A 15,289-nucleotide genomic window follows, 5' to 3' on the forward strand; every position below is an offset into this window, starting at 1 on the left:
TTTAATAAGACTAGATTTTGTAAAGACTAATAAATTGGTAATAAAGATTTAGAAATCAATTCTGTTGTAGCATTAAAGTATCATTAGCATGGGTATGATAAAAGAAATAATACAAAAGATTTTGATGCAAATTTTCTAGTTGTATTTGAAATACATTTAATACAAATTTCATTTGTGTTACTTATATATCTTTATTTATTATAGAAAACACATATTTCTTATTTCACTATCAATGCTGTACTCCAAGGTCCACATTTCAATTTAATATCTTTTGTTAAATGAAACCTGTGCTTGGTATTTCACAAACTGTAATATACACTGAGGTATCTTTCACTTCATATCCTCAATTCCTGGTATTTATTCCAACCTGTACCATACAATTTCATGTCGTTTCCTAATATTACTGTATGTCGGTTTCCACTACTTATTTGAAATACCTCAAATTCATTATCTATGAATGTTATTAGTTAGGAGTAAACATAGCATTGAATGAATCAGTTTCTGTAGCTATTGACTTTTGTAAAGATTTCAAAGAACTCTTAGGAATAGGTAATCCTAATTGTCCTTTTTCATTCCACCCCCAAGTGTATAATTCTCCTAATATGCCCACTGCACAGCTATGCCATCCACCTGCTGAGATTTTCGAAATCTGCGGAAAATCAAATATATATGTAAAAGATAATGTAATCTCATATCAAAATAATTTCAAATAAAAACTAGCAATTCCTTCTACTATTCAATTCAAATTATTAAAAATGTTTTTGCTCTATGAAACTTTTATTATTTTTTCACAAAGCAGTTTTTAAAACACGGACTTTTTATAATCTCACAATATAAAATTACTACATTGAATCATATTTATTACATAAATTGTCCTAAAAATTTAAGAAGCTGGTGTATAAAAACACACAAATTACATTTGTTATTAAAGATTGTATAAAATTATGTTTAGTATATGCAGTTTATGAAAAGTACATTATACAAGGAAAGCAAATAATTGCACAAGTTAAAAATTTGACTAGAAAAGTGATACAAAAATCATCTAGAGTAGATATAAGGTGAATATTAGTTGATGAATTTTTTTTTTAATCTTTGTTTCTAGTTTGTGTTTCATTTAATGAACTGTTTTTTACTACCTGTATTCCATCTAATGCTTCTACTAAGCGTGGAAATCTTTCATTAGATATTTCTCCATGTCCCAACTGGCCACGGCTGAGAATATAATATGATCCATCATAAACAAAGTGTTCACTTAATTTATTTATAAATTTTATACAAGATTAAAAAATGCTGTTCATAAAAAATTATCTCTTCAAATGTTGAATAATTCAACATTATAGATTGTATAATAAGAATGCTCTGTGGCATCAATTATTAAATTACACCATTTCTATTTTAAAATTAATATTGTGCAATTGAAAAAAAAATAAGATAAAATAGTTCTAATACAAAGTTGACTTAATAGTTAGATCTAAATAAATTAGTTAATAGTTTATTCTACTTCTTTCTATAATATAACAACAGAAATTACTATCAAAATAAGCCTATCAAATTATGTGACAAGTACATAAGTAAGTAAGTTCATCTTTAGAATAATATTAGCTTTAAATATGCCGCAAGATTGTAATTACTTGTTAGTATTTTATGTAAATTACCTTCCTACGCCCCATGAATATACTTTTCCTTCTGCCGTTAATAATAAAGTATGTTCGAAACCACTAGATATATCAATAACAGTTCCATCTACACTTGCCCGTGCCTCTTTTGGAGTTTTGTATAAATTATTATCTAGAGATACTATAGCAGTAAGAAAATGGCCCGCACATAAATATTGCACCACTTCAGACTTGCAAGGTACATTATTTGTGACATATTTATTATAATGTATTTTCGATACAGTTTCTATAATAATTAAGGCAAAAATTAATATTTAGGATGAGAGATTTTATACCAAATCAGACATTTATACTAACAGAATAGGTCTAAATAAATCTTCAAGTGTTTTGAACAATTTCTTAAATTTAGTTTCCAGCTACAATATTCACATTTAACCATATTCTTATGTATTTATTAAGAATTTTAAATCATTGTCAAATTGTTCTGCATAACTTTAGTTTAGTCACCAGTTAGAAATTTTAAAACAAGATTCAATTAATACAGAACAAAGAACTGATGAATCATAATTTAAGATACATACCTAATTCATATTCACTGTTATTTTTATATGCAAACACATTTTATCAGAATCGAGAAGTATTAGCACATCGTCCTTACAAAAAATATCTGTAACTTGATTATTGTTGTTTATCCGTAATTTTTGGTTAATGATTTTTGTGAACTGTTGCAATAACCCAATTTATAAATATTATTATTATAATTAATACATTGTACGACCAATGAAGAAATATTTCAATTCGGGTAATATTTTCTATTTGCTTCTTCGAAATATTCAGATCTTCTGATTCCTGCAAGCAGTGTAAGTTTACGGTACTTAATTTTGAAATAATAATATTTTCATGAGGAATTTGTTTGAAGCCATTAAATCCACAATATAAAAGTTTCATCGTTAAACTTGATTCAATGAATAAACAAAATAAAACCCAATTGGGTTTAATAAATGAAATATAATCCTAAATACAACGATAAAAATGGTACATTAGTACAATGTAATTTTATATATTATATTCTTAAGCAAAACTATCACAACTTGTTATGACATTTCCAAAACTATGAAGTTCTTGCGATATGCGCATTGAAACGTTGCATATCCAACTTAACGCTATAACATAAAATTTCAATAAGAAGAGAATATCAATTTTATTCATATATAAATACTATTTTAAATAAATTTTGACACAAAAAATTATCGATATATTTATTTAAATTATTTTAATAAATAATAAAAAATATAAGTAAATAATTTTAAAATATTATTTTGATAAGGTTGGTTATGCTTGGCCAAATATTTTTATGTGGCTGTGCTAATGTTTAGAGTTCCTGGTTTTAAAGTTTGAACTGCTACTTTAAAATATAGTTGTGTTCCTAAAGCTTGTGGAAACAATAGGAATGGTAAGTACTATTACAATTGATATGTATTTTAAAGTATTACAATCAATAAATCTCAATGAAGCAATTTTAATTGTATTACTCTTGTTGCCATAGTTACTGGGTCTGTTTGTCGAGCATAAGTTAGAAATGCTCATGATAATTGAATCTTTTTTACCTTTGATAGGGTCTCCTTGCAATATTAAGGCGTTTAGATCATCTCCTGATAAAGAAATTAGAATTTTGTTACTCGGCTTAGATAATGCTGGAAAAACTACGATACTGAAACGTTTGGCATCGGAGGAGTAACTGAGGTAAATTTTTTAATATACTATCTGATAATTCAATAATTATTGACTTTATCATAATTCTGTGATACTCTGGCAAAGTCTTAGAAAAATAATCAACAATGTTCACATAATATATATAAGATTTATAAATTTTGCGTTAAAGACTTTCTTCACAGGCACATTCGATAAACTCCCAGTAGGGAAAGTTATCGCAATCGCCAAAAATGGAAAATGAAAAAAAATGTACATCTTTACGTTTCGAAGGTTTCTGAGCATTTTGGCGCGCATACAAATTTTCAACGACTATTCTGGGAACCCACGGTTCAACCGATTGGAATAATTTAAAAAACATATGATTCTTATTGATAAGGAGACATGTTGATAAGTTTTTGGCCAAGGCAGATCTAGCTATTCCGAAGATACAGGAAAAAAGCTCATAATGCAAGATTTATAAATTTTGCGTTAAAGATCTTTCTTCACAGGCACATTCGATAAACTCCCAGTAGGGAAAGTTATCGCAATCGCCAAAAATGGAAAATGAAAAAAAATGTACATCTTTACGTTTCGAAGGTTTCTGAGCATTTTGGCGCGCATACAAATTTTCAACGACTATTCTGGGAACCCACGGTTCAACCGATTGGAATAATTTAAAAAACATATGATTCTTATTGATAAGGAGACATGTTGATAAGTTTTTGGCCAAGGCAGATCTAGCTTTTCCGAAGATACAGGAAAAAAGCTCATAATGCATTCAAATTAACGGCGCAAAATTGAAATAAAAAATATTGAATTTTAATAATCGGTTATTTGAATCCAAATTTTGCATTACAATCTTATTATGTTTGTGTTAATTTTATTGCTTGAAATAAAAATATTAATAAAGAGAATAATAATTATATTGCATAGAATTTTTTTCTCACTTTTCAAGTTTTGCTGCCCTAGGCAATAGCCCCGACTGCCCCTACTGTAAGTCCAGCACTGTACACACACATACACACACACACACACACACACATATATATATATATATATATATATATAGACGAGGTCGGTCCTAGGGTTCTCAGCGCCCTCATGCAATTTTTTTTTAGCGCAAATAAGTTTTATTAAAAATACAAAATTTTATTACAATTAACAGTATAAGATATAAACTGACACTTTTTAAAAAAAATTGTAAACCGATTTCAATGATTCTAAATTAAAATAATTGTTTAACATGTTAAAATTTAAAAGTTATTTATTAGATCTCCTTGATCAACTAAAATATTTTTGATTCTAGAAGCCCTGTGAGATTAGTTGATTAGTATTTAATAATAATATTATATATATATATATATATATATCTATACATACATATATATGTATATATATATATATATATATATATATACATATATATATATATATATATATATACATACTTTTATCTGTGAAGTTTATTTAATTTAAATGTGGTATGTATAGTTCTATTCAGATTAATATAACATTGCATTTCAGGTAACTCCGACTGCCGGATTCAATATAAAATCTGTTACGTCCGAAGGATACAAATTAAATGTCTGGGATATTGGAGGGCAGAGTAAAATTCGCCCTTATTGGCGAAATTATTACGAAAACACTGATGTTCTGGTAATGACATTTAACAATAATTAGTCAATTATGTTAACATTCCGTAGGGTAGTTACTCACTTTGATATTTTGTCTCTAAAACAGCTACGCAGCGCGATTGCTTTGAAAAACTAGCAAACAACAAAAAGTTTTAGGTGGTAAAACCTTCACCTCAAATCAGGAGGTCAAAAAGCGTCTTGTTTAGTTTTTTGCCAATATAGCGATCAAAAACTTTATGATCCCCAAATTATGCAACTACCAGAAATATGACAAAAGTTGTTCGACCAAAACGGCCAATATGTAATTTAATAAAGTATTATTATACAAAAAATGACTTGTCCAAATGTATAAAAAACTACTTTACGAACAGCCCATATTTATACACATATATACATATATATATACATATATATATATATATATATATATATATATATATATATATGTTCATGTACTAAAGTCGTTCTCATTGTTATACTATTTAGTTGTACGTCATTGACAGCGTTGACCGTAGGAGACTAGAAGAATCTAGCGACGAGCTATATGATCTTTTAGCTGATGAAAAATTAAAGGGAGTACCTCTATTAGGTAAAACACGTTTTCTTATTTAAGTTATTAACTTTTTTTATTAACTCGTATATATATATATATATATATATATATATATACGAGGTGTGGCAATTAAGTAATGAACCTGATTATATTGGCGCGATTGCGGTAATCTTACGACTTTAAAAATGCTTTTCCTTCTCCCGGCATCCTTCTCCTCTTTATTGATATATTTTCCATATCCCTGGCTTGTTTAGTTTGCCTGCTTTGCCTTGTTGAGTAAACGTGTGTTCCTGGTGCTCGTCACGAAAATGGAGAAACAAAATAAACAGCGATAAAATTTTGGGTAAAATTGGACGCAACAGCTTCGGAAACGTACGCTAAAATTGTAAATATGCAGGATGATAGTGCCAGGTGTTTTGATCACATGAGGAGTTTAAGCAGGGGCGTGATAACGTGGAAACGAGGAAGGTGAAAACGGTGATGATTGCCTGTTTTAATACCCTTGAAATCGTTTACAAATAATTTGTTCAATTGGGGCAAACCGTAATCAAGTTTACTATCGCTAATTACTCGATATTACGAAAACTTCAACAAGATGCGCTCAGACATCGTCCATATCTGGATCTTTCATCACGACAAGGCGCTGTGCCACACCGCCCTCAGCGTGTCTCTGTATTTGGCCTCTAAAGGGATCGTCGTGTTGCAACAACCGCCTTATTAGGCCGATATGTCACCCTGTGACTTTTTTTTGTTTTCCAGAACAAAATCGGTGGTGAAAGCCCATTTTGAATCGATTCTAGATGGATGTGACGAGGGTACTTGTAGACGTCTAAGCCTTCCAGAAATGTCACCAAGCATGAAAAACGCGCTGGAATTGTTGTATAGCTGCACAAGGGAACTACTTTGAAGGGGATGACAGTGTTGTAGAATAATTTTGAAATATACGGTTTTTATTGAATCAGCCTTATTACTTAATTGCCACACCTCGTATATATATATATATATATATATATATATATATATATTATTCTAAAATATTTTAGTAATCTTGATGTTTAAATATGTGACATTAAATCTGGAGGGCTATACATCAAATAAAAACTGTAGAAATGTATGAAATGTTCATCATTTCTATATGTTTCACCATATTATTTTATATCATCTTCAGTGGACGAGAATATTGAAATTGAAAAAGAATATAAAATAACTAAACTATGTTATAATGAAACAGATAAATAAAACTAATTTAAAAAGAAGTAATATAGTGTAATATGGTGACTTACATCTAAATTGGAATGTTCCTAATTATTTTATGATAATTTTCACACAGTAAAGAAGTATCATTCCTCTTGTTAATACTATTCTTGTATAATTGTATAAAGTAAGATTCCAAAAAGCGTCTCTGTGGTGTATTCGACTCTTGATTTGTATTTTTAAAGTTATTAAAATATTATTAAACTAATCTCATCATGAATGATTAATATATAATTTTATAATTTTTGCAGTGTTTGCAAATAAGCAAGATTTAGACACTGCCATGAAAGCTTCGGAGATCGCTGAGATGATGAATCTTCACAAACTAAAAGATCGTTCGTGGCAAATTCAAGCAAGTTCAGGACTAACAGGAGCTGGTGTCAAGGTACTATGTCAATTTTAACCCTTTGCGGTCAGATGGCGACTATATGGCGTCACCTATGGTTACATATTATATTTAATGTAGTAGTGCGTATACCAAACTGATATGCATATAACATTTATGTACATTGTGGTGGCTATATATCACAATCCATGTTATCAGGATATGGTAATGCACTCACTACACTATGTAATATAAACATTAAACTTGCAAGTGAACAATATTTCACAAAATACTAACTTCAAAAAATCACAAACAGATATTGTGTAATATATGCGTTGTTCTTAAACTGGTTGAAGATATAATGGAGAAAAGACTTTTTAAAATTATTTTTACCAAGATTCTGCACATGCGTGGAAAAAATCGCAAATCCTTTATTGTTTTGTGAGAAATTTGTAAATGCTATCTAAATAAAAGCGATTTGTGTCTCACAACGTGTTAAGTTGTCATAAATAGTCAAAAAAGATCCTTGTATAATTCTTCGTTTAAATAAATTTTGATCGATTTATAGTACAGTTGGGTTAGAAAGTTTTTATTATATCCAATTTATTAATCAGAATCATACAAAATATATATTTATATATACAGTGTTAATAATAACTAATTATACCGACACTGGAATCAGCTCGATATGCATTTTGAAATTTGCTTTCACCATACTGTAGAAAATTATAAGAAATAAATTTTGATATTTCTTACAAATATATGTTCTTCAATGTTCACATTCACATAAAACAAATTATATTTGTTCAATTCCTTACTTAACTGTAAAAATATACTGCATAATTTAACGTTTACAGAATGCAAGTTTTTGTCAAAAATTCGCGTTGAGTTGCTGGCGGGTAAACGACGAATTCTTGCCGACCGCAAAGGGTTTAAATACTCTTAAATCAAAGTTAATTGCATAACTTTAAATTAGTTCTAAAATATTTTGCTGTTTATTGTTTTTTTTTGTAATTCAATATAATATCACTTTTTGTAATAAATTCAATTCAATAAAATTTGTTTTGCAGGATGGCATGGAATGGGTTTTCAAGAATATTAAGCGTAAATAATACTTTCTTCCAAAAAGCATTACATTTATACTGCTGCTGCAATTAACATAAAACTCCAAAACCAAATTCTAAATTGTACAAAACATTGTTGATCATTTTAAGAGCCCATGTGAGTATAGAAAAATTGTTAATGTAGAAAAAGTGAGAAAAATGTTGATTCAATGTGTTTCCATTTTAAATCAAAACCGTGCTTGGTGTTTATCTTAAATTATGTAATATGCCGTTTTTATTATATCCAATTTATTAATGATTTTATCTGTACGACCTAGTAGTAATTTATTGTACAAAGAATAGTAAATTATTATTGTGACATTTTTATAAACAAGTTTATTATTAGTAAATGAATATATATATGCACTTTTAGTGTGCGGTAAAAGTCCTTGTGGTAAGTTTTCTATATTGGTAAAATGAATTAAAGTAATTTTTATTAGTTTCTATTTACAATTAAGATTAAAAAATTTATAAAAAAAACTTAAATTAGAATATATTTTTATATGGAATAGATAATGACAGATAATATGCATGTGAGATGTCAATGTAAATCCAATAAGATGGTAAAATAAAGACGTTCTAGTATTTGAAGATTTTTTCAATAGTAGTAATGGTTTGTAAAAAGCTATTACATAAAACATTTTTTTAAAACGTGAAACTTAATTTTCTGTTGGTTGCGGGTAACAGTACTTGATATTTTAAAAGATCTGTTACATATACGAGTATATTGTTTACTATGGTGTGATTCTCTTTCTGTTAATTTCGTATTCAGTTATATGTACTTCATAAAATACTCGTATAATCACATTTCATGTAAAATTTTATTACTTTCAATTAACAATTAACAGAATTTTTGAAAGCTATTATTGTAGTTTTGAATATTTCGTTGCCTAATTAAATAAATTTGTGTACTATCTGCCATTTTTATTCTTGCTTAATAGCTTTAAATATAGCTCATAAAATTAGAATATATGTATCAGAATGTGCATTATTCTAGTTATACATCCGACAGTTCTTAAATAATTAAAAAAATTCGAAGTAGTAAGTTTAAATTGAATACCCAAACTATTTTTTGTAGTAAAATTATTGAAAAATTTATTTGTTCCATTTCTGTGTTAAATGCATATCAATTATATTATTCTATCTTAAAAACCTGACACAAAGAAATAGATTTTATTTTTTTTATTTTATAAAAATTATTACTATACACATTTATAAATTTATAATTTTTATGATGCTTTACATTTATTATTTTCAAATCTTTATACTAAAATAAAATTTCTTTTGCTCATTGTAAATGCAAGGTCGAGTTATGTTTTTATACTGTGCCTTTAATTGAATATTAATTTTATATTTAGACAGCATTAATCATTTTTATGCATATGTTCTCTTTATCCATATTTACAATTGAGCTTGAAGTGGCCCTTAATATATTTTAATTAATACTTATGTTATTAATTATTTACTACTGAGCAGATTTCCAAGGTAACAAAAAATAACAGTGAAAGGTCACCTGAAGCACAATTTATTGCCAAGATTCTGTATATTTTGTTAAACATCCCTATTATCCGATTATTTGCAAGTGATGTTTTTTAAAACATATCATATCTGATAAAAATTAAAGTTAGCAGAAATGATGTTTTAGTAGCATAATTATTTTATAGCGTATACACTACAAAAATATTCAAGTCACATTTAGTTAAGTGATTATAAGGCAAACATTTTTACTTATAAAACAATATTAGTAGCCAACGCCAATATATTACAAATTCATGAAAAATATTTGAATAAATTATTAATATATAGCACTAATATATTAAAAATATTATATTTAAATTCTAAACTAAATTTATATACTAAGTAGTGATCACAAATTAAATTAACTCAGCTAAATCATCGCTTGTTTTTTTGTTGATTTTCTAATATAATATATTCTACTTAAGATTATTGTTTATCAAATATTTTATATTAAGATAAATTTCAGATTTTGACTATATATTCATAGTTGTATCGGATTATTAATTTTTTTTTCAAAGATGTATAACAGTTATATGACTTCAATGGTAATGATTATAGCTTTCATAATAATTCAATCAATTCTATCTTTGTAATAGGTATTGTTTTCATTAGAATTGAATCAATTATATTTTATATCAGTCTTTACAGTTCATTGTGGAAATACTCGGTGGTTACTCTTTCTTCTCCTGCGTGGAAGTCGGAACAGTCTACTGGATATTTTTTCTGAAAACAGTTATAAAAATAAGTGCATTTTGTGCTGTGTTAAAATGGAAAAGTTATAGCAGTTAATTTTATTATAAAAAATTAGTTTAATTTTATTATAAAAATAGTTTAGATTTAAATCATAAAAGTTAAACACATTCGCTTTATAAATAGCATCTCTCTATGCTCAATATAATCCATACTGCATTTTGGAACTCTATTTGTTTCATAAATGACATAAATATTCCATAAATATTATTTTTGATTTTGTAAAAGATAAATGATATGAGTTTTCAAATATAATAATAAGATTTTGTAGTATTGATTAGTATTAGTATTATATAAATAAATGAAAATATGCAGTCGATTATAAGTATTATATAAAACTTATATGAATAAGATTAATAAATGTAACATTTAAGATTAGAAAAAGGTGTTCATATATAAAAGTGTGATGGAACTAAATTTATATAAAAATCAACCATGGCTTGTCGACTAAGCAAAGGGTTGAAAATAACCTCAAGCAAAAATTTTGAAGTTAATGCTTAATGTTACCTGGTTTGTCTACAATCAATTTTATTATGGGCGGATTGGTCACACAAAGAGTAGAAGAATATGTGTTACGTAAATAAATAAAATAGGCTTATCGAATAATTTAATTTCTTGTATTAAACAGCGAAACGTATTACTAACTGTATAACTTTTCGATCCCTCTTCTTTTACACTGTACTTTTACTAAAGATAACAAATATAAACCTGAAATAGCGTAGAGCGGGGCACAAAGGTCCGATTTGACTTTCAGCAATTATACTGTCTAAACTAAATAAAACACATAACAGGTATCGAACAAACAACTATCAAGCTCCCATCGGTAAAATTTCCAGTTCCAGAAACATGTTTTTTACCATTTTTCTAAAATATATCATCTGTTCCTTTTTACCCTATAGTCAGAGTGAATTAGAATAGCCAGATGACAAATTCATCTAATGTTTGATTTTTAATTTATTTATATTGAGTTTATGAAATAGGTCTACTGGCAAAACCACGAGAAAATAAAAACGAGTTAAGCACACTACCTCGTAGGTGGCTTTCGAAGTAATATATCTTTTAAACTCTGCTCTCACCTCTGAGGAAAAAAAGTATTAATACATTTTTTGTAAATAATTTTAAGCTCTACAATATTGACTGAGGAAATTTTGCTAAAACAATTACCATTTAGCTGAAAATCGCAAAAAAATCTATTTTTGACCTTTGATCTTGTGCCAATATTTTAGCTCGCACTGGAACGATGAGGACTTTTGAGATTACCTTTATAATTGTATTTTAAAACAAAATTACCAAGTTACAGCCCATTATGAATTATTGTAACTTTCACCCTGATTTTAGGTCTAAATTGACCGGGTCATTATCAGCAGAGTTGGAACAACTATTAATTAAATATATCCTGTAAAAAAGCATTTTTTAACTTAGTTTACTTGATAATCTTTTTTTTATTTATTGTTAGTTCTTTTTATATTTTTTTATTACACATTTGCCAGTGTAAAGGTTTAGTTGGTCCTTTTTACCCCACCCACAGGTAAGCTTTTATAGAGAATATATAAAAGAAACTATTTAATTTATTTTAAAAATAATAATATATCGTGTAAAACAATTAAATAACGTATACTTAAAAACTATATTCGGATATAAAAAACTAAATAAAAGAGCTCAAAGCCAAGAAATCTACCAACGAAAAAAGTTACTTTTGTTATTAATATTGATACATGGTCGTTTATCTTCTGCTGGCGATGTCTTTAGAATTAAGGTGATGGCTGGTTACAAATCTGTTGCCTTATACTTTAAAATAGCATAGTTAAAATATTCTTCATCTTGCTTTTGAAATAATGGTGGTGGACACTTTCACTCGTGGACCTTTGAGCCTTGCTCTACCCTATATAAACTATTTAACAATGTTTTTTTTATATTACCTGGCAGTTAGTCGGCATATTCGCGGCTGCATACAGCGTGAAGAAACTGTTATTTGTTTCGGAGCTGAGGAACCACGCGGCCGCAAAACTGCTAAGTTTCGTCAGACCGGACTTGAATGTAGGCAGACCTGAAGTATCTCGCGGCTCTATAGCGTTCAATTCGCACATTACATAGGATGCACATTCAGGATTAGCGGCAGCGTATCTAAAAAATAACGTTTCACATGTTAAACAGTTCAATTTGTTTCTAAATCGCATAATAAGGAGATATTTGTTATATCTCCTCAACAGCAATCAAAGCTGCTCGAAACTACTTGTAGTAGGGGAGACTGGGTACGGTTGTGCCAGGTTGCGGTAGTGACAGTCATCATAATAGAGAGAACAATGAAGTATGTTTGTTCGAACAAGTTTCCATTATTGCATTGAGTCAACCCCCTACAATCTGTATACCTGCATTGCTTTTAAAGAGTCAAAACTAAGTTTTCATGTTCGAATTAGTATACAGATAGATCAATTTGTTATTTTTCTGTAAGTTGAACTCAATAGATATTTTGCAGCAATTAGTTTTTCCTTAGATAATTTAGCTCAGTCATAATAATGATTTGTTTTTAAAAGTGTGCGTTGAGTATGGTTGTGACAAATTTTGTGGGTACGGTTGTGACATTTGCTATAAAATCAAATCTTACAAGAAAAGGTCGAATGTCACAACCGTCCACACGCCAAAAGAACAAAAACTTACTACATATTACTACGTATATAAGTATTTCTTGTTTTTATTTTGGGGTGTGAACGGTTGTTACACTCGCCTTCGACTTGTAAGATGTCATTTTATGACAAATACATAGTATTTATGTATTTACACGTAGGCAAATGTTTAAATTACCATTTAATTTACTATTCTTCTAGGAAACTGGAAAATTAACAAAATTATCGCTTATCAAAAAAGTGGCACAACCATACGCAGTCTCTCCTACTACTACTATACCACTTGTAGAACTACTACTATAGTACTACTTGTAGTTTTTCTGCTTAGGTATAAACTGTTTGTTTGATGCCTAGTATTTCACGAAAAAGCAACCCAGCGTTTAACCAGTCCGCGAAGCCATTGTGTGGCGATTATATTAGATATGTACATCTAATATTTTGTGGAGTGATTCCCACGAAAGCAAATTTTCAAGTTTTTAGGCTTGAGATCTTATTGAAGGGAGCATTCATGATTTCAAATAAAATCTGATATCATACTGCTTGATATCGAGCAGACCGAGGGTCGAAACCGAGTTTATAAATTGCTAGCCCCACACCACAATGCGCGCATTAGGAAAATATGAGTATATTTTTAAAATAAGTTTGATTACATCTGCACACATAATGATGAAGCAAAGTGTGATGGCATTCATAACATATATAATTCATTGATAGATAAAAACATATCTTAAACGATTTGTTATTTTAGAAAGATTTTGAATAGACTTACATGATAAAAATACACAAAATAATATACGTACGGTTAACAAATATCAATAAACAAAACTGATCTTTTTTTTTCTCAGCATTATAATTTATCCCTATATATTTTGAATTATCTTAGAAAAAATATTTATAAATAGTTTTTTATAGGTATGATATTGCGTGTACATTATTCTTTCGTTTAACCGTTATTTAATTAGGCAGCAAAACAGTCAGGATTCTATCAAATTGAAAAATTTTTGTAAGGTACATTTGATTTTCAATTTTGAACGTATGGAGAAGATGTAAAAATTCAAACTTGTCAATGATACGCTCTGAAGTTGTAAGATAATATTAACACTGCGTGACAGTAAAAAAAAATCCTGAGATGTTGTGATGATTTTCAAGTAATTCGAAGACTCTGACAGAACGTTGCTAACAGCTTTAGTTTTCGAGATATATCATTGTGCTAGTTTTACCTCAAATTACAATAAAATATAACGTGGATAAGGTCTGACTGATTTCGTCGTGAGCCCCAACAATTGTCAGTGGCCGTCCCACCTTCCTTGATATCACTCTTCCAAAGTCCTGATGTTTTGGTGGATTCACTCGCCCTGCTCTTTGCTAGCACTTTCCACATTTTCTAAAAACCGTTCTAAATTAGATTGCGGATGATGAATTGAAATCCATTACATCAAACATATGAGTTTTTAACTCTTTCTGTTTTCTCTTATAACATTGGTCTTTAAATACATCACATGGTAGGCAGAAGATGTTGATGTTTTAAGTTGTTCATCATTGGCATGGATAGGGGTCATGTAGCTGATCGTTATTAGATCCCAGTATCATTGGAGCCGTGGTTTATGACCATACGCTTCTATTCCATTGATATTTAAACACACAACGCAATTTTTTACATAGTATGAGAAACTTATATTTTATCTTCATTGCCGAATCAGTTTTAAAGTGGTTAAAATACAATGTCTTATCACAATTCGACATAGGTTTCCGGTATTTGTCAAAAAGATATTAACGTCAGATGTAACAAAAACTATCTGGATTTTGCATACAACGTCTTAGAGTCGAAGCCACACCGAAAACAGCAAATAACTCTTGGTTATATGTTAAACTACGATAATCATAGTCGAAATGACTAATAAAGGTAGTTAAAAAACTTGATCTGTTATGGAAAAACCTTACATTACTAGCACGTGAGAGCATATGAAATATTTGAAATCAGCGTGCAATTCTAAGTGGATTTAAAAAAAAGTTTGCGGAATAAAACAAAAGTGCCATTTTTGTCACGCAGTGTAATCCTTTGCCTTGCATTTGCTGTTAATAATCAACGTCAAGTGATCTTTATAACACTTTAGTAACTGTACTATATAAACCTTTTTCTGCTTTGATACACACACATCATTTAATGCTAGTACTATTATGCATTATTATTATTTACAGTTAATTCTATAACTATAGAAA

At 28.7% G+C, this 15,289-nt stretch overlaps 1 protein-coding gene and 1 pseudogene across 1 annotated transcript; one reads left to right on the forward strand and one right to left on the reverse strand.

Moving 5' to 3' along the window:
- Positions 1 to 335: 335 nt before the first annotated feature.
- LOC113375249 (RCC1 domain-containing protein 1-like) lies at positions 336 to 2,564 on the reverse strand. Its single transcript, XM_026615193.1, has 6 exons — positions 2,487 to 2,564; positions 2,198 to 2,231; positions 1,656 to 1,902; positions 1,137 to 1,212; positions 485 to 649; positions 336 to 437 (listed from the first exon to the last, which is right to left on the reverse strand). Exons 1-6 carry the CDS (start codon positions 2,562 to 2,564, stop codon positions 336 to 338), a joined length of 702 nt encoding a protein of 233 aa, XP_026470978.1.
- Positions 2,565 to 2,617: 53 nt separating this feature from the next.
- Positions 2,618 to 8,270, forward strand: LOC113375251 (annotated as a pseudogene).
- The last annotated feature ends 7,019 nt before the right edge of the window (positions 8,271 to 15,289 follow it).

This window comes from Ctenocephalides felis, unplaced genomic scaffold (genome assembly GCF_003426905.1).
Source record: "Ctenocephalides felis isolate EL2017-DRISC unplaced genomic scaffold, ASM342690v1 CF-g0.4_SCAFFOLD_01886, whole genome shotgun sequence".
NCBI classification, from domain to species: domain Eukaryota; kingdom Metazoa; phylum Arthropoda; class Insecta; order Siphonaptera; family Pulicidae; genus Ctenocephalides; species Ctenocephalides felis.